At 32.1% G+C, this 27,820-nt stretch overlaps 1 protein-coding gene across 4 annotated transcripts in view; it reads right to left on the reverse strand.

The window, feature by feature from the left end:
* Positions 1-27,820, reverse strand: part of PHF20L1 (PHD finger protein 20 like 1) — a 78,572-nt gene that overhangs the window by 30,501 nt on the left and 20,251 nt on the right. The window contains exons 5-13 of one of the 4 annotated variants that reach the window (XM_069465961.1): positions 25,300-25,388; positions 24,996-25,073; positions 20,113-20,320; positions 19,094-19,219; positions 13,554-13,636; positions 9,797-10,049; positions 7,522-7,710; positions 7,053-7,256; positions 422-478 (exon numbers count right to left, since the gene is read on the reverse strand). In XM_069465961.1, coding sequence (XP_069322062.1) covers positions 422-478; positions 7,053-7,256; positions 7,522-7,710; positions 9,797-10,049; positions 13,554-13,636; positions 19,094-19,219; positions 20,113-20,320; positions 24,996-25,073; positions 25,300-25,388 — 1,287 coding nt within the window. Of the gene's footprint in view, positions 1-421; positions 479-7,052; positions 7,257-7,521; positions 7,711-9,796; positions 10,050-13,553; positions 13,637-19,093; positions 19,223-20,112; positions 20,321-24,995; positions 25,074-25,299; positions 25,389-27,820 lie in introns of all 4 variants that reach the window. The other 3 variants (XM_069465960.1, XM_069465963.1, XM_069465962.1) reach the window with 3 other exon arrangements.

Raw genomic sequence — 27,820 nt, forward strand, 5'->3', positions numbered from 1 at the left:
TTATCTCATCACTTTTAGTCATTACAGCACAAAGGATAGAAAAGATAGCAGAAAACTCAATAACTTTTTTATAAGGTACGTTGAAGAAGAAAGTCTGAAAAAAAACGACTATCTTAATGCACCCTTTAAGTCTCAACAATATTAGAAGCTCAGTTTTACACAGCTGTAATTTTAGCTAGGGATGATAAACACAAAAGTTCTCAAAGAAAGCCAGAGACTCCCTTTGCAGAAAATACATATAAAACAAGGTATGTATTTAGTAAGTCATGTATCTGGAGCTGACTAACACCAGTAAGTACTAAAACAGATGATCACTTACACCTAAAGAAGCATTAACAGGTAAAGAGTAAGGGGCAGACTATGTCCTCCCTCTCTGTCAAGCTTTATAGTCTTTTGCTTAAAGATTACTTTCTGTTCATACCAAATGCTGTTGAGCTTTTTTCTTCCAATTTCACTTTTTTTTCTGTTTTCGATATTCCTGTGGGTTAGGGGAAAAATATGTAAATTTAGTTAGAGTAAAAAGTATGGGACGATGTTTTAAATTACAATTGCCCACAAAACGCTACATAAGACTCTGTTTCTCCTTAAGGTCTACATTATTTTACTGCCTGAGCTAGTAACAAAGAAGTGGGATTTCTTACTTCAAAAAAGCAACAAATTAAAGATGATTTTTGTTCCTTCAGACTACCCAGGTTCAAATGCTGGTTCTACCATTACTAGCCATATGACCTTGAGAATGTCTTTGTGTTTCAGTTTCCTTATCTGTCAAATAGAAGTAAGTATATCTACCTCACATTGTTAAAAGGATTATGAGACACAAATATGTAAAATACTTAGACCAGTGCTTGGTAAATAAACAGTTTTTCTTATTTTCTTTTTTGTGGTAGGATAATAATCTGAGACCAACATTTCCAAAAATAGCATACATATATGTCTAACCATTAAAAAGAAGTTAAGATAACTGCACTAGGCTATCAGTTAGGATCTATTCTTAGCAGCACCGCCTTTGGCAATCCAGAAGACATCAAAATCCATTTGAGTATTAGGTCCATGTACCATTTCTGCTTCTGTGACAGTTACGATATAAATGCTATTCAGATCATTCAAATGAAATATTAAACTCCATATGAAAATATACGGGTTTTCAACAACCTGTATAAAATTTTTAAACTAATATTTAACCTCTTGTTACCTAAAACAAACTTGTACTTTTGAATTCCATCATGAATGCATTGTTAGGTAATAATAATAGCCAAAATAGAATTATTCTGCAAACCATTTTTGGTCTATATATAAATGTGAAATACAAAGGCATATTTATAATCTTTATGCCTGAGGTATTATTGTTTAATAGTCCAAAATACATTTTCAAACCAATATTGTACCTCAATTACTGTATAGCTAACTGACACAGATACATTTAATCAAGTTACTCAACTCATATTCAATCATTCCCAATGCTAATATCCATTTGTGGCTAGGGTTAGTCTCAGAAAAATACTACAGTGCATTTAAAATACAATTATAGTATATTAAATTATGCTTTAATATCACCATTTACTACTTTTTGATTTTTTAAATCACTCCACAATAGTATGGAAAAAGCTAGCATTTCATTCCTCTTATTTCAAACATTTTATATAATTTAAATTAAACATAACAAAAATAAAACAGTACCACTCACTCAAATCAAATGCCAATAAGGCTCTATGTAAGTTTTGAATTAAGTAAGAATATCTCCATTTGTTATAACAGAAAAAATAAAAGGAACATACCATAATGAATAGAAATATAATTACATTTCCTTATTATCTATTGAACAAATGCATCACTTCCTTCTGTTTACTAAATATTGTACCATGAAAATCCTACAAATTTTATGCAATTTTCTTAAAGCCATAAAGCATTCACAATATAAACAATGAGGAATGTGCTTTCTAAATCCTCAGTGGTACAGATATATTCAGAAGCAGCAGTTGACAATGAATATTCCCTCTTAGGTTCCTATTCCTCTGGAGCACTGAGTCTCCAGGGCAAAAGTGGAACAATATTGCTCAGAATCTCCTGGAAGTAGGGCCAGGGAGTCAGATTAAAGGAACTGCCTTATTGGGCTACCATTATTGATTGGAACGTGTGCCGCCCCTCAAGGTACTTGGAAGACAAAGAAGATAGTTATGAGCAATTGCTCTAGAACACAGAGGTTAGTACAGCAGAATGGTCAGTCATTGCCAGAGTGTTTTCAGGAGACTCAGTTCTAGATTTAGTTTTCACATGTTCTAGTGGTTCCCAAACCTTTAGATTTCGTAAATGGTAAAATTTCAAAAGTAAAACTGGGGGACTGACAAATGATTGTCAACATTTTACACAAGTAAGGATATTAAAATAAATATTCATATATGCAATAATGGCAGGACTTTTAAAAATACTCTCACAGAAATAGAATAACAATATAAACCTATTATAGAATTCAACAAAAGCATAAATTTAGTTTTACCAGAAGTTCACTATACTATCCTTATTTCACCATGTACTAGAATTCGGAAACCAAAGAACTAGAATATTAGTTTATAGAATAATTATTTATAAACTAAATTTTATCAACAGAACATTTTCTTCAAATAAAATAGTATATGGTGATCTAATGCATAATGCACAGACAAAGCCCAAAAAACAAATGGAGTTATTTTGATTAAAGTAAGAGAGGTAGATCTCTGAACCATGCCTGCTTGCACACAATTTAAAACTAGTAATGTAGAGTGTTTCCTAAACCTCTTTCTGGATTGCTAAATATTACAGATTCTTCTGCATAAAAAAGAGGCAATCCCTGAGACTCTCCATGGAAACCCCAGCCTCTGTAGAAGCCATGAACATTTGGTGTGGGGGTGGAGGTAGATTACAGAGTCTCCAGTTGTAGTTTTGTTTTGAACAACTCTGGAAAATAAATTGAAAAACAATTTAAAATAAAAAGGCTTTTAAATTATAAATGTAAAGTTTATGTAAGATGTTAGGATAAAATTGAAGCCCATTTCAAAACCAGCCACATTCAGATTAGGTAGAGTTTATGACATGCTTTTTTGCCCTACTATCTCAGACTAATCCCATGACCTACATCTGTTTTTTAATGGTGATAAATGTATTGTATTAATCAATCAATAATATAATTCATGGACTCTCTAGAAAGAATTCACTAAGGAGTCCAACTATCATAACTACGATGATAAATATATATAATATTTATTTACATGTGCCCACATTTCATTCAAAAACTAATTTACAGTAAGACTTTGAATGACACTGAAGAAAAGCCTAATGAATCTCATCTAATGCTACCTTAAAACTCAGTCTTAAAACTCAGTGGCCTGCTAATGACCACCCTGACGTTATAAAGATTCAGTCTTCATGTCTATGTCAACCTAACCTTCTTATTCATACTAACTAAAATATTCTGCAATGAAACAGAGGTAAATATTCCTTGATATTTTGTGCTAATTTGCTCAAAAAAGAGAAAATGAAGATGTGTTACTGAAATTATTTCTTTCAACACAGAACTAACTAGAAAGGCTTAAAATTATATTCATAAAATCTACTAATCCCAATTTTGTCTTTATAGGGGATACTAAGAATAGAAGTTATCACTTCTAAGAGAATTTGAAAATTATAAATTGAAAATTAATAATCCTACCATTTCATGATCTTTTCTTTGGATCTTTTCTTTGGAATACAGTTAGACTCTATCAGATCCATGATACAATAAATAAAACATCAAAATTTTAGAGCCAAAGGTGACCACAGACAGCATCTACTAAAGTCTCCTTACCACACAGATGAAGAACTAAATTTCGAGGAGGAAGGAAGAAAAGGAGGCAGGTGGGCTGCCCCCTAGTACTCCTAGGTCTTTGCAGACTAAGACCACCTAAAAACCCATCTCCTTCCCTACGTGAAGCCATGTTTTCTTCCCTTATACTCAAAAGCACTCTATCTTCAGGCACTTATCTATTACATTAAAATAGTTATTTATATTTCAGTTACTAGCTTTGTGTCCCTTCTAGATTTTATGTTTCCTGAGGCAGTTCCCTATTTTAAGAGAGAATTCTGACAAGGGAACAATAGTTATCTCTTGGCCTAAGATACCTGAGAGCACATGAGCACATATCCCTCTTTTCCAAAAGGATATGTTTTAAAAAACTTGATCCAATCTACCTTCCCAGATACTAACACAACTAAGTTTTTCGGAGGCTGTATCCCTACCAAAAATTGGTTGGCTCCATGACATAAAGCATTCTGATAATAAAATAAAAACAAAGACATCAATTTTTACAAAGGTGCCAATTACTTTTGTTGGTAATGTGGACAGCAATAGTGTTCCTAACCTTGGTTAGTTATGTTGGCATCCATCCCAGCGGAAGAATGTGCATACATTAGTGAAAGCTCATTATCTCTACTGGAAAACCAATTAAAAGCAAAATTTTAACCCATTAAGAACAGGTGTATATAATAATTGGAGCATTTGTATAATCTAATCAATCCTTTATTGTCACTGCTAAACTCAGCAGTGTGCCCATATCCTGCACATAAAAAAGTAAAAACCTAATTTTGTTAAACTATTTCATAATTAATGGCTAAAATCCTCCTCATTCTAAATGCTCCAAGAGTTTTAATTTGACAAAAATAATCCAGAAAATGTCTTTGATATAAATTCTGGTAAATGGTTTCTACAGAAGTTTTAAAATTCAACAGTAAAAAAATTTACTTTTAGAATGAATATGGACACCAACCAACCAAAATATATATATGTATATATTATATATATAAAAGAAACATACAATATATATATGTTATATATATATAAAAGAAACAAAAACAAAACAAACACATAAAAACACTTTGACTATAGATGTAAGACAACTTGGAGAGCAGACAGAAGTCCAATAAATACCACAAAACAGTGTAGAGGTGGTGGATAACAGTAAGGTTAAAAGAGAAAAACATGCAGACCACTTAGAATTTCAATGTAAGTGAGACAAGAGCACAAGGTTTTAATCAAAAGGTGTTCAATTAGAATATGGCCTAAATTCCACTATTCCCTCAAAAAATAAAAAATTAAAAAGTGTCACAGAAACAAATTAGAATTTCACCTCCCCCCATTCAAATACTATGTTCAACCCTCTAATAAACTGACTTTCAGTAATTAATATTTAAAACCATGCATTTCTTTGATGTAAGCAATCAGAGTTGCCAGCCACTGTGCTATTAAGCTCACTATACCCAGATGATTCCTGCTCTTCCACAAATCTACAAATTCATCAGTTATAAATCTAAACTCTCTACCTTTACTTTCCCAGAAAACAGTCTTACTATTTTCACTTTCCCAATAGTTACTGCCAATATTTAAAAAAGAAAAGAATATTGGTGTGCCTTCCCTCTAAGGCAATCAGCCGTTATCTCCACAAATACACTAGAAATCCTGAAAAAAAGACTAGGGTAATACTCTGGTTAGAAGTAAAATCATGTGAGTCAAGGATTTCCATGCATGATCACTACTTTGACATTTGAGGATACATAATCTGGTTAACACAACACTGTTAGTTATTACATAGATACTTATATTGGTCTATAGTTCAGTCTTGTTACTATCATTAGAATAGAAGTATTTTAAGGAAGATACAGGTTCACATGCACATCTGAAAATAATTTTCCCAATGGATACACTACATCATTATAACTTTAGCATATTTTTCACATATTCCATACAGTAACAAATTCCAGATTGTTAAAAACTACAGAAGACTTTTCTCAGGAAAAAATATCTCAAAGGGTCAATGATACTTCAGAAATCTTGTGGGAAAGGGGGAAAGAAAAATTAATTACTGTAAGGAAAGACTGGCCTTAGAGAGTCAAAAGATAATGGGTCAAACTTGAGAAACTATAAAAAAAAGTTTCAAAATCTATAAAGACTCAGATTTTGGCTTTTTTAAAAAAAAATAAGGAAAGACTACCATGTGCAAAATAACTTCAACCTTTATAGGTACAACGGAATTGTAAAAGTTGTATATTTAACATTAGTAACATTTTTACTTTGGAAAGGAGGAAGAAGGTAAAGAAAGTAAACTAAAAAATAAATATATGTTTCCTAAGTTACTTCAATCTTTTATTTCAACACATGCCACCACTGGAAAAGAACAAACTCTTATTTTATGCTTCATCCAACAAGTAGATGAAGAGGTTTCAGGGAAGATGCTATTAAATACAATTATCCCCAATACACCTGGCTGCAATCTATAATCTGCTTTATGTTTTTCTCCACCTCAGAACTGACTCAATTCAGACTTCCTTCACCTACCTGATATTAAATTAGTAATGTACTAGAAAGTAACTGAAACTAGTACTTGGCTTTTTTTTCTTATATGTACTCTTTGGATGAGGTTGTAATTCCATAAAACTTTTAAATAAAACAATGAGACCATATAAAGGAAATATGAATTAATGTTGTTAGATTTAAAATATCAACCTGATAAAATACCTCAAATGCTTTCAGATTGCAGTGTCACAAAATCATCCAAAAAATGTATTATTAAACATGGTTGATTTTACATATTCAACTCCTCCAAATAACTTTACAACAAATTACATTCAATTTGGGGGATTCTGTCCCAAAATTTTGGATTATATTTAAGATACAGGTATATAGTTCAGGGCTTCTTAAATGCTAAATTCTATTAAAATCCTTAAACCTAAGCCTTTAAATATTTTCTGGCTTCAAAAGTAAGAATTTTTGTAACTACTTAGCTCTAATATTTCTATTTAGTAGAAATGAGGATATAAAAAAGCAGCAGGGAAAACGAAGTAGACTAAAGTGACAAGTATGTCCAGGGAAAAAGATTATAAAATGATCACACAAAAGGACTTTTAAATAGACAGAAAAGCTCTATCTTCCATAAATGTTACATGAAAGTATTTATGAAAAGCGACTATATAGGAATTACAATAATGTGGTTAAACATCAAAATGTTTATATCCAGGAACAGCCACCCTAGCTACCTGAGTCTTTTTACCTGTTGTTGGGGCTCCTCTTCCATCAGTGATTGCTTTGGAAGGAGGATTTGTAATCATCTGTGTATCTTCCTTTTCTGCCCTGGAACATTCATTATGATAAGAGGAATCTGGGGCTAGTGGTGCTGTAACTTCCGAACCACGACTTAAGTCAAGAGGGAGACAGGGTCCCAGCTTCTCAAGTGGCAAATGTGCAACATCAGGCACTACACAAAATAAAGAATGTAATATATTATCAACACAAATAAATAGCTCAGTTAATATCAATGTGGATTAAAGTGTTACATAGGTTAAACTGTGCCTGGCACAAAGAAGGCACTCAATAAATAAACAAAGTGCTTCTAACTCGAAAAGATGCAAGATGTAAGGAGAAAAAAGCAGGAATTTCTTAATATACTAATAATCTTTATCTCTTAGTTTTTTCTTTAGCTTCCTTTATGTTTGGTTCTATAGGAAATCAATATACATTACCCTCTGGTACTGAAGACTCTTGCTGATTTTGAGAACTGATGGAGAATATTTTCCCATCAGTGGCTGGAGAGGGAGAAGAAACCTTTTCTACAGAATCATCAGGCATGGGTAAGGTGGCTAAACGCTGAGATCTTCTTCTCCGCTCGCTATGCTTGAAAGGTCTAGGGGGATTCACAGGCTGTGGAGGACCTAGAAAAAGATCTTCAATGTTCACGAAGCAGATACATACCAGGATCATCTTAAAATATTTAAGGAGATAAATGGGAAAAAGGATTCATATTCTGCCCTCTGATGTTGTTATAAGATATCCACAAGGAATGGCATGTTCCAAAGGCAATAAAAGGCAAAAATTGTGCCCTCATTCAGAAAATGAATTAATCAAAAATTCTAAAACCTACTAGAACTAAAAGAAAATGACATGGAACATTAATTTCAAGTAGCTCCCCCAAGTGACAGACTACAGTTAACTCTCTAATTGCAGATTATTGTGTAAATTGCCACTTTTCCTTTGGGAAAATAGTATCTTTACAGCAAAAGATTTAAAAAGATACTTATATATATTCCTTTTGCTACATTACAAATCTAAAAACTCTAAGGAAATAAAAAAGGCAGGGGCATAGTGACATACATTATAGAGTTAGTGCTTAACTTTACTTGCCAAAGTAAAACTAATGCAAATAATTTTATCTCATCATCATTCCCCCAAATGGATGGAGTCTTATAAACATATGTCTGGGCCTGATTCATTAAAAAAAATTGAATATACAACTTTATATACTTATTGTGAGCAAATAATGAGGATTTTTAAGATTATGACATTGCTCTTGCCCTCATGTGTTTTTTTTCTTTTTTAAAAATAACTAACTTGGTGAGTCATTTAAGCATCTTTTAACAATTTAACATAAACACTTGTAAATGTATGTCTTTTTCTTTTAACTTTTAGATTTCTTCTTTCTACATGGCACATAAACACGATCAACTATTTAGAACAGGCAGGATTCCATAGGCCAAAATATTCATATTAATTTAGAAAGAGAAAATAAGAGTTTTCTAAAGAAGTTGATATTTGGGTATTTCAGAGTAATTTTATAACAATCAAAATGAAAAGACATGGTGATAACTAAAAAAATGAAAGTATAAAATTCAATTGTTATGATAGTATGGTTATAGTACCAAGATATAAAACAATTTCAAAATAAAATGCTTATGTCATGTGACATTCCAGTGACTAATGACATTATTTCATGATACATGTGGTAATGAAATGAAGCTCATGAGGAAACACTTGAGTTTTTGTGTTCCCATCCTTTCTAGCAATTAAAAAGAACAAAACAAAAAAAAAACAAAAAAACTTGATCAAAAGTGAAAAAATATGGTTTAGTGGAAAATATGGCAACTGAATGGAAAAGAGGTTAATAGGTTTGATTAATAAAAGTCTTTTCAATGCCAGTATCTTTAACTATCCTGGAAGATATAATATGGAATAGTTCATAAGGAAATATGTTATATTCATTTACTAATCATGTTATTTCATTTGTTGTATAAAGAGCAAAAGTATCATTTACCCAGTGACTTTCCAGATAACCTTTTCATATGTCTCTAACTTAGTATAATAAGTACTGTGAGAAACTCAGGGTCAATACAAATCTTGTCTTATGCATATCTAAATCCATGTTGAAATGTTACATTTAAAAAGACTAAGTTAACTCTTGAAAAATTAGTTGTACTGAAACAGTAAAATCTTTAAAAATATAATCAAGGTGGTATTCTTCTTTCATCAATAGGATTAAACTGAAGTCTACCCTAAATAATAGAATAAGAATGAATAAAATGTATCACAGAGGAAGATTCCAGATAAGTGGGGATACTAAATCTATCTACAGGAATAGTTTTAGGAGTTAAGTAAAAAGATCTACCACAGATCTTTTCAAATCTGTTTTTTTTTTTTTCTTTCTTTTTCTTCTTCTTTTTTTTTCTTTTTTTTTTTGTAATGAATCAGGCCTCTCATTGTGCTTGGATTATTAGTGGAGGAGAGTCAAACTATAGTGGAATTTGTGTTATTAAATGGTAAGGTTTCTCACCCAGCAGTTGTTTCTGAACAATAAATCAGTAAGAAATGGTTTTTGCCTCTAAAATAGTTTCAAGCTTTCCCTATCATCTCCACTTAAGTTTGATTTTTAAAAAGCAAATCCATAAAAATACAATATAACTACAATCAAACTATTTTAATGTATCTTATAGGATAAGTAACTATTTTTTAAAAATCTGTGCTCACTAGTTTTATTTATCACTGAAGAAGAAAGCTGAGATACAAGCGTCAAATCCTCGACTTGTATTAATTCTGGGGAAAGTGGTGATTTAGGGGGTTTTATACACCCAGAAGAATCTCCAGATTCATGTTTGCATTTCTTGCTGCGAGCCTTCCCTGAAGACAAAGTTGAGGATAACAGTGCAGGTTTCTGAGTGTTGGCAGAACTGCTAATGTCAGCTTCATTTTTTTTCTGACTTTGAGGTTTAGGTGAAATCGCCTGAATAAATAATAAAAAATTGATATTTTTATTTTGGTTTCTTCATTTTTGTTCTTGTATTCTATTTTGATTGTTAAGCAACTTTAGTATCCAAAAACATTGTTAAGCCACATATAACATTTCTATTACAAATGAAAAACCAAAAAGAACCCCACAAATTATTAACTAAAAGTTGAATAGGCTGTCTTTAAAGGGATGCTGTCAACTTTCAGTCTAAATGTGTTTTTTTAAATGTTATCCATAATATTCTCAGAATATAAGATGTTAGTTTACTGGACAAATATTTTCATTTGTAAATTGTGATATACACCTTTAGGAACCTTGTCAATGACATTAATAACAATTAGGTAAATAAACAGTATCTTCATGTTTTAGAGTATTAGAGAAATACACTGAAGCTTTTGACTTTCAGCTGTTTTCTTATAAAATAATTTCCTTTATCAAGTTGAATTTGGAGGTCTAAGTAGACAGTTTCCCTTTAAAGAAAGATCTCAACAGGAAAACAATGACCAAATTAACGAAACATTATCTTTAACTCATTTTAGTGCTGAAAGCTAGAGTTCATATGCATAATGCATCATGAAATCAGAGCCACCAGCAATACAGAGTTAAAAGACTAAAAAACAATACAAAACAAGCAACAAAAAAAAACCAAAGAGATAAAGTGTAAGTTAAAAACATTGGATTTAAAAACAAAATACGTCGCATTCTTAGATGAGAGTTTTTACCTTCTTCCTGCCAACTGATACTTTTAAAAAAAAATTAGAACTCTGTCAGTTCTTTCATAAAGAATATTTTTATTCATTTGGCAGTAAAATTTCCTACATATGTAAAAATATGTGTGAATGTGTCCATTGTTCAAAGACAACAGAAAATAGCCAGATTGGATGAATTTGCAATCTATGGTGCTGGAATGCCTATATCTTTTTCTGATATATATATATCTGAGAGCAAAATATATAATACACCTTTTTTAAAAATCTATACTATGATAGACCTCTACAAAGGAGTCAAATTGCTAGCACCATAAGCAACATGCTTGTCCCCAAGAAGCCTTTTTACTTCCATATCTTTGTGAGGGATGACCATCAGGTCTAAGGTCTGCAGTTCTCTGGAATATGGAAAGATCATTGTCTGGGGACCAAATAAATAAATAATTCTATTCCCACTAAAATACAGGCATTCAAATTTTGGTGGGGAAAAAAAAAGTGTATCTTTGGTATTCAATGCTCTACAAATGGCATGTTGGCCATACCACATCAAAGGCCAGGTGTCAAGTGTCCCGTTCATTCAGCTGTCATCACTTCTATTCTTGAATCTACTCATTATAAATGTGTATAAGTGCAGATTAATTATTTGAAAGGTACTCCATAAATGGAAAGTATTCCTAAGCTTATCATAAAAGGTGTTGCCAGAAAAGTAATTAGAGCCATTACTTGTAAATAAACAATTTTATTGTTCATCTTCACATAAGTGAAAGACATCACTACAGCATCCATTACTCTCGAGTTACAAAGTTATAAAACAAGATTTTGAAACTTAAATTAATATCTTGATAAGGTGCTTAACTTCTAAACAAGGACAAATTAACACTTTTAAAAACCTACTGAATTATTATGCATCTAATGCAAGGTTTATCCAAAAGTAAATATAACATGACATTTCCCTAATACAATTAAATAATCTATAATTAATAAGCTGAGAATTGGGGTTCAAGACCACAGAGTTTGAATTTTTAAAAAATATAAATAAATCCATTAGCACAGTCAGTTTGGCTATAGGCCTATTATCAATGTATGTCATGACTGACATTATTTTAACTCATTAGGAAACAGAGGTTAGTGAGAATCAATACCTCTCCTTTATGTCTACTGTTGATACCAACTGAGATGTAATTAAGAGCTCTATAACTCGGCGTTTTAACTTTGAAGCAGGACTAACATGTAGAATAAAAATTAAGAGTTTGGTTACAAAACATTTTCACATTGAAATCAACCTAAATGACAAAAAATTAGGGAACAGCATGATGTTCCTAAAATCTAAAATAATTAACAAAATTTTCATTAATGATCATTGGTCTCTTTGTTACAAAACTGGCAAGGACTCTCAAAATTTTTTTAAATTATGAAAACAGAAATAGCCGAGTTACACAATTTCCCTTTCTTTCTTTCATAAATTCAATTTCAAAATGTTTTCTGTACTTCTCTCTAAAATGGGTACTGCCCTCTACACTAACTTCTACATATAATAAGTATTTTTAACAATCACATTCACCTCAGCAGGATTGTGCATAATAAAAGATTGACATTGTAATGAATTTTCCAGAAACATTTTATTACCCAAGTCCCTGATTTATCGCATTCTGAGAATACCATAAACAGTGGTGAAAATACAAAATATTGTTATATCTGGGACGTTGAATATAGTAATAGTACACAGTAAAAAAGTCATTTAAAATTTGGTTGATATACTGACAATAACGGCAAAGACTTAACCGTTTGATGATCACAGAAAATCAGAAGGTATGATTCAATGACATATTAATCAATTTAAAAGACCATAGATTTAATACAACATTAATGGAGGCACCAAAACAATGCACTGTTATCAAACCAGGCCTAAAATAACCCTGAAAAACTCAATACAATATCAATTAAATTTGGACTATTTTTTAAAATGCATCTAAGAGCAAAAGATACTCATTTTAAAGTCTTCTTTATTAGACTACTAATAAAGAAAATTAAAATAATACAAAAAGGGTATTTTAAAACTACATTAAGGCTCAGATTTTAAAACAGGAGAACCAAGGAAATCCAGTTATGGCTATTACTGTGTTCTTATAGTCTTACAGTGCCTATGAAGTTAAGCCCTTAGAGAATGTAAAAGCATGCACGTTCATTATGTACAGGTATTGTGGGAATCTGAAGGTAGCCAAGGCAAAATCTAGCAACTGCAACCTTCACTTTTAAATTCCTCTATTAGGTGGTTTAAAGACAGATCCTTAATAGTTTTCTAAACTCTTTTTTTTTGTAGTTATTAAAATATACATCCTAGCAAAAATGTATGGCTCATTGATCAATTCATAAAACACAGTCTAACAACACCAATTGTTACAATATAAAAGAAACTTCTTACAAAAGAAGCTTTATTAGATGTCAAAAAACCCTGTTTTAACTCACAAATGGAAAGTATTTGTGTAAGGGTCTTTTTGTAAGCTAGTTAAAGGTGATCCAGCTGGAAGCTTATACCCTGGGATGCCTGTCTCCAGGCCTTCCAATTTTGGAGACAAAGGCTTTAAATGCCAGTCTATTGAAAACAAACACTAATAAAGTCTGTAGTTTATCTGTATACCTTGGAGAAGAGAGAATTAAAAATATATCATCAATTAATTAGCTTCCTATTCCCTTATCTGATCAAAAGGGCAATTTCAATTATGTAGATACTAGAGCTCCGTGATCATTCCAGTGGGAACCTTGAAAAAAATCAAATGCTACCATTTCATACCTGCTCCAGCATTGGAGCTGTTTCATTGTAGTCTTCCTTTTTTTCAGCACCATCCACCCCAACAGCTTTGGATGCCAACAAACCTTGAGAAAAATTGTACAGAAATTGCTTATTAGAAAAAATACTTATTTTCACTCCAATTAACTTCTCAAAAATCTTAGTAGTTGAAATCTCCCCTACTTTTCAATATTTAGGAAGTTAATATCCTCAAATGTTTACTTTTCAAAAACACAAACACCCTGAAATAGTAAGGGGCTGAATCAGAATTTGAGAGTTACTTACATAGTTGTGTGGGTTTTTTAAAATATTACTCTTGATGAGATTCTTAAACACACATATACAGATACACACACACATTTATTCTGTAAAAATTAAAAGTTCTATGGCTTAATGTCCATATTAAGATTGCTTAGATTGCTAACACTTATATTACAGGCTTTGTCTATACAAGTGAAATAAAATATAAAATTAAGATATGAGACATCTCTTCAAACATCTAGAATACAAAATAGGATTTTTTTTGTTGCATTATTAGCTAAAATAAAAGGTTCCCAATTTTTAATTTCACTTGGATCCTTTAACCTAAGCTTTATGTGTGTACCTCTGACCAGCTATACCTCATCTTCTTACACAAGTTCCAAAAACACTGATGGATCCATTTAAGTTAAAGGGAAAAAAAGTGTGGGTCCTTCGTATAACATCTGAACTTAATATTAGGGCTTTATTCTACAAACGATGAAAAAACTTGGCAGTTCCAGTTTTCTCCAATGTATACCATTAATTGTTAATTTTAGAAGACAATATTTTATTTTAAGTATACAGTTGTATAAATAATTTCACAAAACATTAAAATCCTGCTTTAATTAGTAAATTGTAGGCATTTATTTGGTTAAATTCTTTGCTAAGCCTGTCGGGTACCTTCACTAAAGCTAAGTTTATAAGCCTTGTATAGTAATAAGTATGTTTTTGTTAATGGCCACCCTGCTCATAAAGTCCACCAAAAATCATTTCTGTGTCATTTCAAAGTTGGCCATATAAAACTTATGCTTCAAAGAAAGCATGTTTAACAACCAATAGTAAACTTACCACAGCAATTATACCACCTATATTACTGAAGCTGTCTATAACACATGTAATAGAACAACAGGCACCCCCCCCAAAGCCACGTAAGGTAGAGCTATCCATGAGGCAACATGTCTTGACTTAATCAAATAACCAAGGATGTTAAATGATCTAGGTGTGAATTCACATATTAAAATTACATTCTTAAAGTAGTACTAAAGCCAAATGGTAACTTACACAAAAGGCACCTTTCCTTTCTTGCAAAGTTGAATATTTAGCACTTGGATTGTAATTTAAAATAAAAAAGGTGTGATTGTAAAACAATGATTTTGATATGCCAATGTCTGGTATTAAAACCGGCATTTAGCTCAGTTTGAGGTAAAAATCTACATAGTTTGTTCCAGTCTCACACTATATCAAGTGTAGACTCAAACGGGGAAAAAAAGTATATAACAATTTTACAAAAAGTTTTTAAATCATAAATTCAATCCTAATTATATTCTAACCATATGTTTACATGACTGAAAAAGATGTAGTTTGGAGTCTTTAACACTTAAAACCACATTCCCTAGGTTTTTCTTCTGCTAATATTCTTAAGAATCAATGAACTATTGAAATAAAATTAATTAGGGAAATTTTTCTTTTGCAGAGAGCTGAGCAAAGGTTCTATTTCTAAGGGCTATTCAAATAGGACAAATATCTGCTATTCAATATATTAAATAATTATATATTTTGTTTCCTTTCATATAGGTTACAGAAGCAGATTTTAATACTCATCAATAAATGGAATAGAGCACAAACCACAAAACTAAATTACCACAAGTTTTAAAAGAAACAAAATAATTAACCCAAAACCTGTGAATTTACTTTAGGATATTACAGACCCAATTAATGAAGAGTCATTCCCATTTAATAGTTTGGGAAGGAAAAATAAAGCTTTGTAATGTGTTCATAGAAAATAATGGAACATTTAAGAGCAACCATTTAAAATTAGATTAAAAATTATAATACTTGGTACCTAGAAAAATTCAAAAGCCCAAGTATGATCAATAAAGTTTTTTATGCTTTATATTCACACCAACTTACAAAAGAGTTTTTAAATATAAACAAAAATGAAGAAATAACAAAATAAGTACTTGAAGAGATGACTCTGGCTACTTCCACCTTAAGATAAGGCAGTCCAAAATCTAACCTGCTAATATTCTGGGAAGAAATGCAATATCCACAAAAAGTGAGAAGCAATTGGAAAAAAATAAAGATACAAATGCAATTAATTTTAGTTATCAGCAAACACTTACTATCAATATACTAATAGGCCCTCCTCTAGAAGAACATATCCATAGGATAAAATTATCCTATAACAATGCACTATGAAACTTCAAGAAATTAAACATTAGGTGGATAAACATCAAATCTCCATGAATCCCACCACAAAGTCACAACTTCACAAAATTCAATCTCAGCTATAAAACACACAGTTGGTCTCTCCCTGCCAATACGAATAAATGGAACAGAGGCTAGAGCTCCATGGAATGGCAAAGAGGAGCAAAGGAAGAACAAATAGTTGAATTCTTGGTCTACTTTTCATCCAGGCATTATAAAATACAATATTTTTGCTGGGACCAAGAGTCAAATATTCTTGATATTATCAATAAACATATTACTGGTCAATTCAAACCTCGGAATTTTTTAAACTTTAAATTCCGTAAGTTGCACAAACATATCTAAATTGGCTGATCTTCCAGCAACTATTAGAAACAGACCATGCACCAACTCCTGATGTTTCTTCTTTCACTCCCTAGACAATCTGTATTTTTAAAATCTACTCAAATTCAGTTTGCTTGCAACTTTGTCACGAAAGTATGGACTCCTGGTTTTCTGTGTAAAATTATTTATTTTAAGCCAGTATGCATAAAGCATATAATAATATCAATAAGATCCTGGAAGAAAAAATATATGTAGTAAATATATATGTAATAAATATGTATGTACACATATACACACACACATACTATGCAACTAGATTTTCAATGTGTACCTAATTTGGAAACTTTGAAAACAGCCATCCTTATATCATCCTCTATATAGAAATCATGTTTAGAATCATTGTAGGCTATATATGTGGGGAACGGGATAGGAAGAGTGATAAATACATGAATTAAAATTATCTAGCGGCCGGTCTACTTATTTCAGCTATTAATAGAACTATTTAAAAAATAGTAAAATGGAGTCGAGGGACATACAGAAGAGCAGACTGCCATGATCCCAGCACCATTCCTCTCAGTAGTAAAAGGACAAAAGACACATACAGGTGAGCCTGATAAACTTAAAATATACCATAATTCCATATTATGGAAAACTGCTATTTTATATTAGTTCTAATTTCCTTTTATAAACTATAAATGAAATTTACTATATAGAAGCAAGCCTGAGTTTCAACCATTGAAGACAATCTTATAATATCTATTGTTTTCCCGAATGACAGTTGTAACATGAAACCAGAAATAGATGAAGAGATAAACTATCAAAAGGATTATTATACACTTAAATCTTCTGAGTAAATAGACAGAAGGGATCATAATGGTTTCACATTTGTAAAATCTTATGCAGAGCTATCACTTATTCATTTCTGATTCCCAAGGTAAAATGAAGAGAAAGTTCCTCCACAAAAGGCACAGGGTATTACTAAACCACCAGTATTACAACTTGAGGCACATGGTAAATGGTTCTTCCCTACTCCAAGCCCCTACTGTCTTTTCAAGACCACACAGAGATAATGCATCATTGTTGATTCAATATTTCTTTCTTTTTCTTCTTTTTTTTTTTTTTTTTTTTTACCCTTTAAATGATGAGTGTGAACCTCCCAGTAAGGCATACATAAGGGTATAATGACTGAAACCAAAACCAGGTTATCCAGATGGAAGGGAAAAAACATGATGCTGGTAAGCTGGCAGTCGTAGCATGTCAGTGTCATCTTCATCTTCCTTGATCTCCACTCCTCCAATAATGCTGTCTCAATCTTTGTATCACAGGAGGTAGAAATACTATTCCACTTCCACCCAGCACATAGCACTGGGTTCCATACTTTAAGGCAAAACTAAAATCTCAAGTGGCCATCAGAACAATCACTTAGAGAACATTTTGGCTTTCTCCAAGGCTAATAGTTTTTAGGGAAGAGGTATAATCTGTGAATTGATTTGAAATATTTCCTGTTCTGGCCAAATATAAAGAAAGGCATGAAAATAATATAAACAAATGGAAAGAGACTACATATTTTCACCTGTTGAAACCAATTGCAATCACTTAATTTTGCAGTCCCCAACCCCTGCTACCAGTCCACAACCGGTTAGGGACTGGGCAACAGAGCTCCACACCCTGTCTTGGGTTCCCAGTTCATGGAAAAATTGTCTTCCAGGAAACCGGCTCCTGGTGCCAGAAAGGTTGAGGACCGCTGACTTAGATGAACACTATAATAAAACAGTAGTTCGAAAGAACCCTCAACTCCAGAGTCATCTTTCAGTGGACTCCTCTCTTCAGAAAATGGTCAAAATGTTTTAAACAATTTATTCCTAGATCTGACAAATGAAACCAAGCTTCTTCAAATTATTTAAATGAATGCCAACAAAGGTTTATATAGTTTTATTAGGCTAAAGGTGCTAAAAACCATCTCATCCTTATAATGGGAATGTAAGTATTTAAGCCCCCCTTTTAACTATACTCAGAAAAATATGTTCATAATTTCTTTTAAAGACTAGAATTTCTAGGCTGAATGTGCCTTGGAAGTGACAGGGCCTAGTATTACTGGCCCCGATTCTAATACTTCAATCCCCTCCTCTATGAACACTAACCAGTATAGAATTTTCAGTATTTTCCATAGCACTGCTACTTCCTAAATTACAAGAAAGAAAGTGGAAACAAGCCCAGATTCTAGAGACCAACCTGAAGATAAGGGTGGAATTTTTTTTTTTAAATAACTTATATTAATAGAAGTACTTTTACATCAAGAATTAACAGATTTAAGAAGTAAATTTAAGTCAGATATTCATCTTTCCAACCATATATAGTACCAACCTTAAATAAACCTAGTCAAGTATAAGAACATTTAAATATTTAGAATCTCAGAAATTATGTCACCATAGGTTGACAAAAGAAGATAATTCAATTCTTCTAGAAAACTACTCCTACCACCCAAACTGATTTAAAAACTATAGAATTTTTTATAATTTGACCTTATCAATAATCCTCACAACATCCCTGTGAGGTAGGTGGAAGATATGTGGTATTTTTCACATTTGACAACAGAAAAAGCTAACAATGTTGAAAGAATTTGACCTTGAAGAACCAGAAGTAACTGTCTTTCTTTTTAACCACTTCATGACACTGAACCCAAAATAAGCTACTTTATTTTACTTTATTAAAAGCAAACTACTCTAAAACCAAACCCTCCATTCCCCCAAAAAAGAATCATTGTAGTTTACCAGTAATCTTGTTAAGTCGAGCTCTCTTTGCCTGAAATGAGTTGCCTTGATTATTTTTCCTCTTGTTTGACAATGTGCTCTCTGGCTGTGGAAAGACCATCTTTGGAACGTTCTCTACATGAAGTCCTACTTTTAATAGAACACATATATGAGAGTTCATCTAGAATCCAAAATTAAAACACATGATTTTTTTAAAATAACAAAATAGTAAAATGCTCTGTGCATAATTTTTAACATCTAGTGTTTGATATAGAACTTTAAAAAACACAAATCCCTCCAGATTGATACATTAGAAATAAAAGACTACTAAGCAGTTACTTTTTTGTTTGTTTTTTTAGACAGAGTCTCACTCTGTTAGCCCAGCTTGAGCGCAGTGGCATCATCATAGCTCACTGCAACCTCAAACTCCTGGGCTCAAGCAATCCTTCCACCTCAGCCTTCCAAGTAGCTGAGACTATAGGCCCATGCCACTGTGCCCAGTTAATTTTTCTATTTTTAGTAGAGATAGGGTCTCGCTCTTGCTCAGACCGGTCTCAAACTCCTGAGCTCAAGCGATCCTCCCATATCAGCCTCCCTCAGAGTGCTAGGATTACAGGCATGAGCCACTGTGCCCGGCCTAGTTATTCTTTAAAAAAGAAAAAAGCAGGAAAAGAATGACTTACTGCTTTTTCCATATTGCATATTGAAATATATGCAGAAACATTTAAAAGGTTGTAGAAAAAACATAAAACAAAAAACCTCGAATAAAAACCTATTACCAAGAAGTTACAAATCAAAATCTCAACTCATTTTTATTCCAGAACATTGAGGGCATTCAGTATCAAACACTCATATTAGACTATTAATTTTCAGATCTATCTGTAAGATGCTAAAAAAGTTAGCCATCATATTGTACGAGGGGAAAAAAGCCTAATAATATTATTATATGTTCAAAATTACAGGGAGCCAAGGGATTTGACTTACTCACTACATGAGTTTACCAGGGTTATAAGGAATGAACATAAGAACGTATTTTGTACCAAATGTTTCACTAGATGTAGGCAGATCTTCCTTCTTCTCAACTTCTGGTGTGGCTATACAAGTTGAAGTTTCTTCCTTCTTTGAAGGTACTTTAAACCATTTTCTTTCATCTTTATCTTTATTGCTGTTAGCGCTGGTTCGAGGTTTACTCCCTGTTTTATTCTTAGCTGCAGCTGCAGCAGCTGCTTTGACTAAAGCTATCCAATCCTCCAAAGGAAAAACACAAAACATGTGAAGTATTAAAAATTAATCAAAATGTAATTACACTAATGAATAAAGTATCACATTTTCAAAGCTACTCAAGAATATCAAGATAACTACATTTACATAATAGCTCCTCAACATGGTAGATTATCAAATTTAATAATCTAATAGGTTAGTTGGATTATGTAATCTTCCATAAAATAGGAAAAATATTCAATAACAAGTATTCCTTTGAAATATTTTTATAAGAATAAAATCCAAACTAACAGAAGAAACCTATGGCAAATATGGAATACTACATGACATTCTACCCTAGTATTTTAGGGTTTAAATGCTGCATTGTTTCTCTTTTCCATAATACAAAGCATCATAAAAGAAGAGAAAAATGCTATGCTGCAATTCTACAAAGTTAAAAAAATATATACTACCATTGGCCAAATTAATATTCCTTATTAGGAAGAATGTGCCATTCAAATTATAGAAAATTTCACAGAAATCAAGGAAGGTATAATTTTAATATTTTCTATAGCTTTTAAAGTTTGGATAGCAATTTATCACAAAAGCTTAATATTACTGAAGAAAAAAAGCTATGTTGACTAGACCAAGGTAAAGCATACACTGTTAAACTCCAGATTAATTTCTCTCCCTATATAACCTCCTTAGGTCTGTCATTTGTTACCATTTTTCTGAGGTGCCAGTATAACTTCCTAGGTCTGTATTTGTTAGCATTTTTCTAAGGTGTGAATATTTATTTTTCCTGTGTAAATTTTTTTAATTTGTTGCTAATTAAATTTTACTATTTTATTTTTAACTAAAATGTTTATTGTAAAAATGCGGAAAGGTTCGAAAAAGTGTAAAGCAGTACTAACATTTTAATTTTCACAATCAGAAAGATTTTTTAAGACACATATTTGTAATATGTCTACAAAGTTCATCTTCCACTGAGGCGACTAAGCTCTGTCAAACAGACCGCCAATTCAGATTCATCCAAAACACATTATACATTAAATACTTAATCCAAGCAAATAAAAACAATTTTACAACATCAAATGAATCTAATTCATGAGTTGCATTAACAAATTTCAGAAATATAGGTTAACAAAATTAAGCAATAAGCAATATAGGTTGGTAGCTCTTCAGCCTTGAAAATACATGGTGAAGACAATAAACCATTAAAAAAAACTACTACTCCCCGGCATAATTGAAATTAACTGAAAACATCACATGATTGCACCTAACACATTCAATCGCCAATTTTCTATTGACTACTCTGCTATATATGCCAGGAAACAAGCTAAGCATTCAATTGATAAAAGACTGGTCCTGCCCATAAGAAATTCACAAGTAAATAAAATTAATTACATGACAATGTGACACACAAGACAGAGGAATAACCAAAATACTATAGGAGAACAGAAAAGAAAAGATTAATTTTAACTGAAGAGAAAGATTAGTGTTCAGGAAAAATGACAGATGACTTGAACCCTGAAGATAAGCAGAAATTTGCTAGGGAAAAGGGCAGTGGAAAAGGAGAAAAGGGCAACTCCATGCAAAAGGAAAAACATTAGACAAAGGCTTGGAAGTCAAAGCACACAGGAATGGGAAACAATGATGGAAGGTTAAAGGAGCAACTTGGGTAGCCAAAAGCACTATGGCTAAACTGAACCTTGAGACTAACATTTCAGTAGTAAGGAAAGAAAGTACCCTCAATGGGGAAAAAAATTGTAAGAGAGCAATCAACAAAATGGAAAGAGAAACAAGAGTAAGGACAACCAGACAAGCAAAGTAAAGTGTTAAATGCAGCAGAGAGCATATGTTTGCATACTTATGGAAAGTACAGCTTTTAATTCTGGGTCCCACATTGTGAACAAAATTTTAAGTTGTTAGAGAAATGCTGGAAAATGTCAGGGGTAATTTCCATTCCAAGTTGATTTCTACCTCCAATAAGGAGAAAACTAGAAAAAGAATCATACTGCACCTTTAAAACTTTAAATTAGATATTTAAAAATTGCTTCTTAATCATATGACATGTTAATCATGGTAATCACTGCAGCCATGTGATTAAATTCTTCCATGTTTTGCTCTTGTATTTATTTGTATGTTTTAGATTTTGTTTGCCCTTAAAATTTTAAATAGGAAAGCATCACTGCCAAAAACAAGTGAAGTGTGATGTTTCCATGAATTATAACTAATAATGAATTTCCAAGTTCTCTGTAGATAACATAATAGAGTATCGCACTAAAAAGAGCACTGTGTTTGAAATCAGAAGATCTAGGTGCAAGGAATCACTTTGCACAGAACAGTTGAATAAAATTTTAACAGAAGATCTAGGTGCAAGGAATCACTTTGCACAGAACAGTTGAATAAAATTTTAAGTCAGTCACTCAATTCTCTAAGTACTGAATTCCTCAACTGTGAAACAGAAATATCAGTCATACCTTTATCAAAGGATTTGCTATAAGAATCCAATCAAACAATGTACGCAAAAATGTTTTATAAATAGTAAAGGACCTTATAAGCCAACCTTTAACACAAGTGAGTTACAATGTAAATTTTGTATCATTAAACTCTGAGGAAGAAAAAAGAATAGGAGAGAAAAAGCAAGTACTTGCCCTGTTACAAGCCTCCAAATTAAAAATACAATGGCTCAATCTCTCACCCTATAATTACTACTGTTCTTATCAGGATGGAATATCAGAAGTAACAATAAGTAAGGTCTCATCAGATGAAGGAATCAATCCTTATTCTATAAATATGTCAGTTTTATAGCTATTTATGTATTAACACTACTGCGCCACTCAAAATTATGTAAAAGAAGGAAAAATGGTATGTAGGTAGGGAGAGAGAGGATCTTATTTTCCGCAGTCAACATGTTACCATTACCTTCTTTCCCAGTGAGAAAAATGTCTACAGATACAGTGTAAGAAGGACTACAGCTCACACTGCATCCACTGTAATATTAGCAGCTCTTTAAAGCGCTCACGCTAACCTCTGAATGCAAGGAGAAGTTTACTAGTAGTAACCAACTCCTTCAAAGTCAGAAATGATAGCATTAAGACTTTTATTTTGGCTTAGGAATATTAATTAATCTGGAGGTTTGCATATAGAAAATTGTTATCGTCACATTTTATACAGGTCCTACAGAAAGTTTAGGCAAGAGCAATTTCCACTGTGCATTTATTTGATGCATTATTCTTGGCTAGTTTAATAAAAGAAATTTTACTTTATAACTTTATATAGGAATTCTCAAAGTGCTCAAAAATTCCTGAAGATAATATGTAAGACAGCATTCCTTTAGCCTTGCCCAAACAACATCTGATTTAGCCTATTTCCTACATGAAAACAAGTTAAAAACTTTTTGGAAAAAAACACTCATAAAATGGCAGTTTATAAAAAACAATTCTACAAATATGGTTAATGTGCTTGTAATTAGGAATTGTGAAGAAAAAATGAAAACTTAAAGGAAATATACCACCCAAATATTCTTTCAGTAGTTTTATTTCTTGGAACTGATTTGAATGTTAATATGTATCATGGTGTGACTAAAACACTTATTAAAAATAAACATCTAAAACATCCAATAAATTTAATTTTTACAACCTACAATATTACGACAAAGCAAAAATAAACATCTAAAACATCCAATAAATTTAATTTTTACAACCTACAATAGTACAACAAAGCACTGGCTCAATGCCCCCGTTTGAATAAAAGAAAGTTCTAAGGCAATAGTATTAGTGCCATTTGATGAACATCTGAATAACCAGAATAACAAAATAATAATTTTAAAGCAAAAAAAAAAATTGAGACTTTTGTTTAAATGGGTATGTAACTAAACTAAGTTCCCAACTTTTTAATCACTCTTTCTGTGTAGTAACCAAAAAATCACACCATTGAATGTTTAAAAGAACATTTTATTTATACATACATGTGGCAAGATACAAAGCAATTTCCTGACCAAAAGTATTTTCATTTTAAATTGCATTTACATGTTAATGGGGGAAAAACTCTGCTAGCTGATCATTTCACAACTAAATTTTTGAAAACCAGGTTATTTAAAACCATCACACTTCTCAGATTTCTTCAGGAATAACTTTTTTTAAATCTACATTTCTAGATCATTAAATACTGATACTTGACTGAAGGTGACCAGGTGATTTCAACACATTTCAGGATGACATTTTTCACGGCACAGTATGGAATAAATATGTAGCATATTTCCATATTAGACATTTTTATAGACTACTTTCAAGTTCTTAAAATTAATTGTAGGTCCAGGTGCTGAAAATCCCAAATAACAGCAGAACATAAAAGAAAATATTTTAAATTTCTAATGGCACCTTTTCTTTCCAGTATTCCAGAAAACACAGTCAACAAATGGAATCTTGGTTTTTACTCCATCCCAGATCGTCCTTCAAATGCTTACCGTTCTTTCTTGCTTTAAGCAGTGACAAAGCATATAATACACTGCTTCCATCATTATAACTCAGAGAGCCCTGCCTGGAACAGCCTACAGAGTGTCAGGTAAGCGCCTTTTAAAGAAAGATGAATAACTATGATTTGTAGAAGGAAAGAAGAAGAAAAGAAACTCAATGTAAAATTTTATATAAAAATTAACTTTCTAAATGATATTATATACCAGGAAAAACAAAACGAAATTTAAAAAAAAGGCACTTACCTCACTTCCCATAGACTGGTTACACGATCCAGCTGGGTCGATAGGACAACACCAGCTTAGTGGATGCTGGGATTTCACCTGGAACAGAAACTAGTGACCTATAACTTTAGCAGGTCTAAAACCAAAGAAGCACAAATCAAGTGTATAATTTATTTTACATTCTAAGCTTCTTTTTCTTGCTGCTATTTGGGGCTATCAGCACATAACCCTACAATTAGTTCACTTTTTAAAATATATATATTTTGATCAGTCACCATTCAAGAAAATATCTCATTGAGTAGCCAGGAATACTGAACACTCTTACCTGCCCCTTAGCATCCTCGGGCATGGCTTTAATGTGCATTCTTTTTAAACAACGAATTACTCCATCATAAAACTGAACTGTAAATGTGCCTGAAATAGGAGTAAGTCAGAATCATTAGAAAATATAATCAAACTTACAGCAACAAGTAGTGACCTGATATAAATGGGACTGCAATAACTGCAAACATAGACTCCTTTTAAGGACTCTTAAGTTTACTTTCTCTGTCCCTCTAAAAATAAGTCTGAACTCGTATTTCCCTTAAAAAGTACACAAATTAAGTCTTGATAAGTTAGTTGCATGTAATTCTGATTTTTAGTGGGAGACTTTATAATTTATTCTGTAATAAATGTTTAGATTTATAATATAGCTGAAAAAAATAAAATCCCTATTTATAAAAATGTATAATATTTCCATAGGAATTATCATTTGCTCTTTTTGAATATTTCTTTCAAAATAAGTAACATAGAGAAAGATCTAATACATGGAAAAGATCACTTTTCCAGGAAAGGATTGTTCCTTTTGCAATAGTAACCAACTGGCAAATAAGAATTACAGATTCCCAGACTTTTAAGCTAGAAAATACTTTACCAGTCATTTGGGTAAAAGTCTTCGTATGCAGCTCAGGACACCGAACTCCAGAAAGGCTAAATGCTATATCCAGCGACATTCAGCTATTCAGCAGCACAGCCATAACTAACACTCTCAATCTCATCTATACATCTATGCCTTTCCTACTAACTTATTCTATTTTTAGGACTCAGTCAATTTGTATGTCTATTACGAAGCATATTCACTTTTTGTTATAGACCCCATGCTTTCCAGTCAATATAAGCCAGTACTATTATAAAATATATAAATTATTTATGTTTTATACTTACAAAAATTCAAATGGCTTTCTATCATTTCCCAGGTAAATGTTTTTCTACCATTTCCCAAATGAGGACAGAGTGTCACTTTAAGTAAACACATACTTGGCCTTTTACAAAGGAAGTATAAACAAGAAATGCGACAACTGTTATTAATGGCTTTGGATTTGGCACCAAAGCCTATGGCATATATGTGCAAAGAGTTTTCTTCTATTGTAATTTGAATATTTACCATAATGCTAAATATCAGATATGAAGATCTAAACTCAAGTTATGAGAACAGATCAGGTTAACAGCAAGGATGTAAAGACATTAGAAAAATACACCTTGCACTACCAAGATTCCTGCAACTGTCTGTCCTCTTCCTTCTTAAATATGGCATTCCAGACAAGCCCAGATGCACACCAGGCTGTTCAGGCATTCATAACTCCCTGCCTTTGCTCATACTATTTCCTTCATCCTCTCCTTATATCTAACTCCAATCTACTCTTCAGGATACAAACTTCTCTGATCTCGCCTTCACTCCAGTACACACTGGCCCCTTTTCTTCAATTCTATAAGCTGTATTAGAAAACCTTAAACGTTCACATTTGTTAGTTTTGTTTTTACATGGAAGTAAGGGATTCCTTTGCCTTTTTTTTTCTTTTTTCTTTCTTTCTTTTTTTTTGGAAGGGGTAGGCTCATCTACAATTTGGGGCATATAGAAATCACAAAATTAATACCTCTAGTGAAGATTTTTAAAAAACAAATAATATCTGCCAATAGTTCACTAAGGGCTCATTGAAACTACTCATAAAATGGCAGGGATCACAATCAGTATAATTACTCTTCCACTAATGCAAGGTTAATTTTCTATATTAAATACTTATAAATAAAAGGGATAGGATAATAATTTATCATGAATATTTCCCATATTATTTCATATCATTGTACAAGAAATTAAAAAAAAAAAAAGGATAGGATAAAGAATGAGGGTGGTTTTGTTTCCTGAGTATGTATTGTGCATATGTGTGTACATACTTTCATTTGCATAAACTCAAGGAACTGTAATCATGGAAGAAAGGCCCAAAGCTCTCCACACTTAAAGAAACTGTTATTAAATAGAGAGCATTGTTTAATTTTGCTTTGTTTTGTTTTGGGTGGATCCAAAAGAAGAAAAGGTTCATTACTTCTTCCTTTCCTTTCTTAAATCACCGCTGACTGTCTACTCTCTGTTAGGCTCTGGACTAGACACTCAGGGGCCAATCTGCGTAAGGCTCAGCAATGTAAACTCCATAACACAGCTCCATAGAAGAGAAGGAGCATAGCGAGATATAGGCCCCACCAGAAAAGAAGAAATAACTTCCACACCTAACAACCAAGATGTCTCTCAATTCTTTCTATAGCAGGGTAACTAGTGGTAATAAAATCATAGCTATATTCATGATTTCAATTCATTAAAATAATACACTGGATTAAGGTCTTTACACTTGATCTTAGCCAAAAGGCCAAGAAGTGGTAATACATTAGATTAAGGTCTTTGTAAAGTTACAGCATGATTTCTAGCTAGACTATTATGATTTATCTTTTCACACCTAACATTCTTTACTATATCTCTTTTTAAATGTTTTCCTCTTCTATCTTCTCTTACCTCCTATTTTCTCTAAAGTTTGTTG

The sequence above is a fragment of the Eulemur rufifrons genome, chromosome 3 (genome assembly GCF_041146395.1).
Source record: "Eulemur rufifrons isolate Redbay chromosome 3, OSU_ERuf_1, whole genome shotgun sequence".
Taxonomy (NCBI): Eukaryota; Metazoa; Chordata; class Mammalia; order Primates; family Lemuridae; genus Eulemur; species Eulemur rufifrons.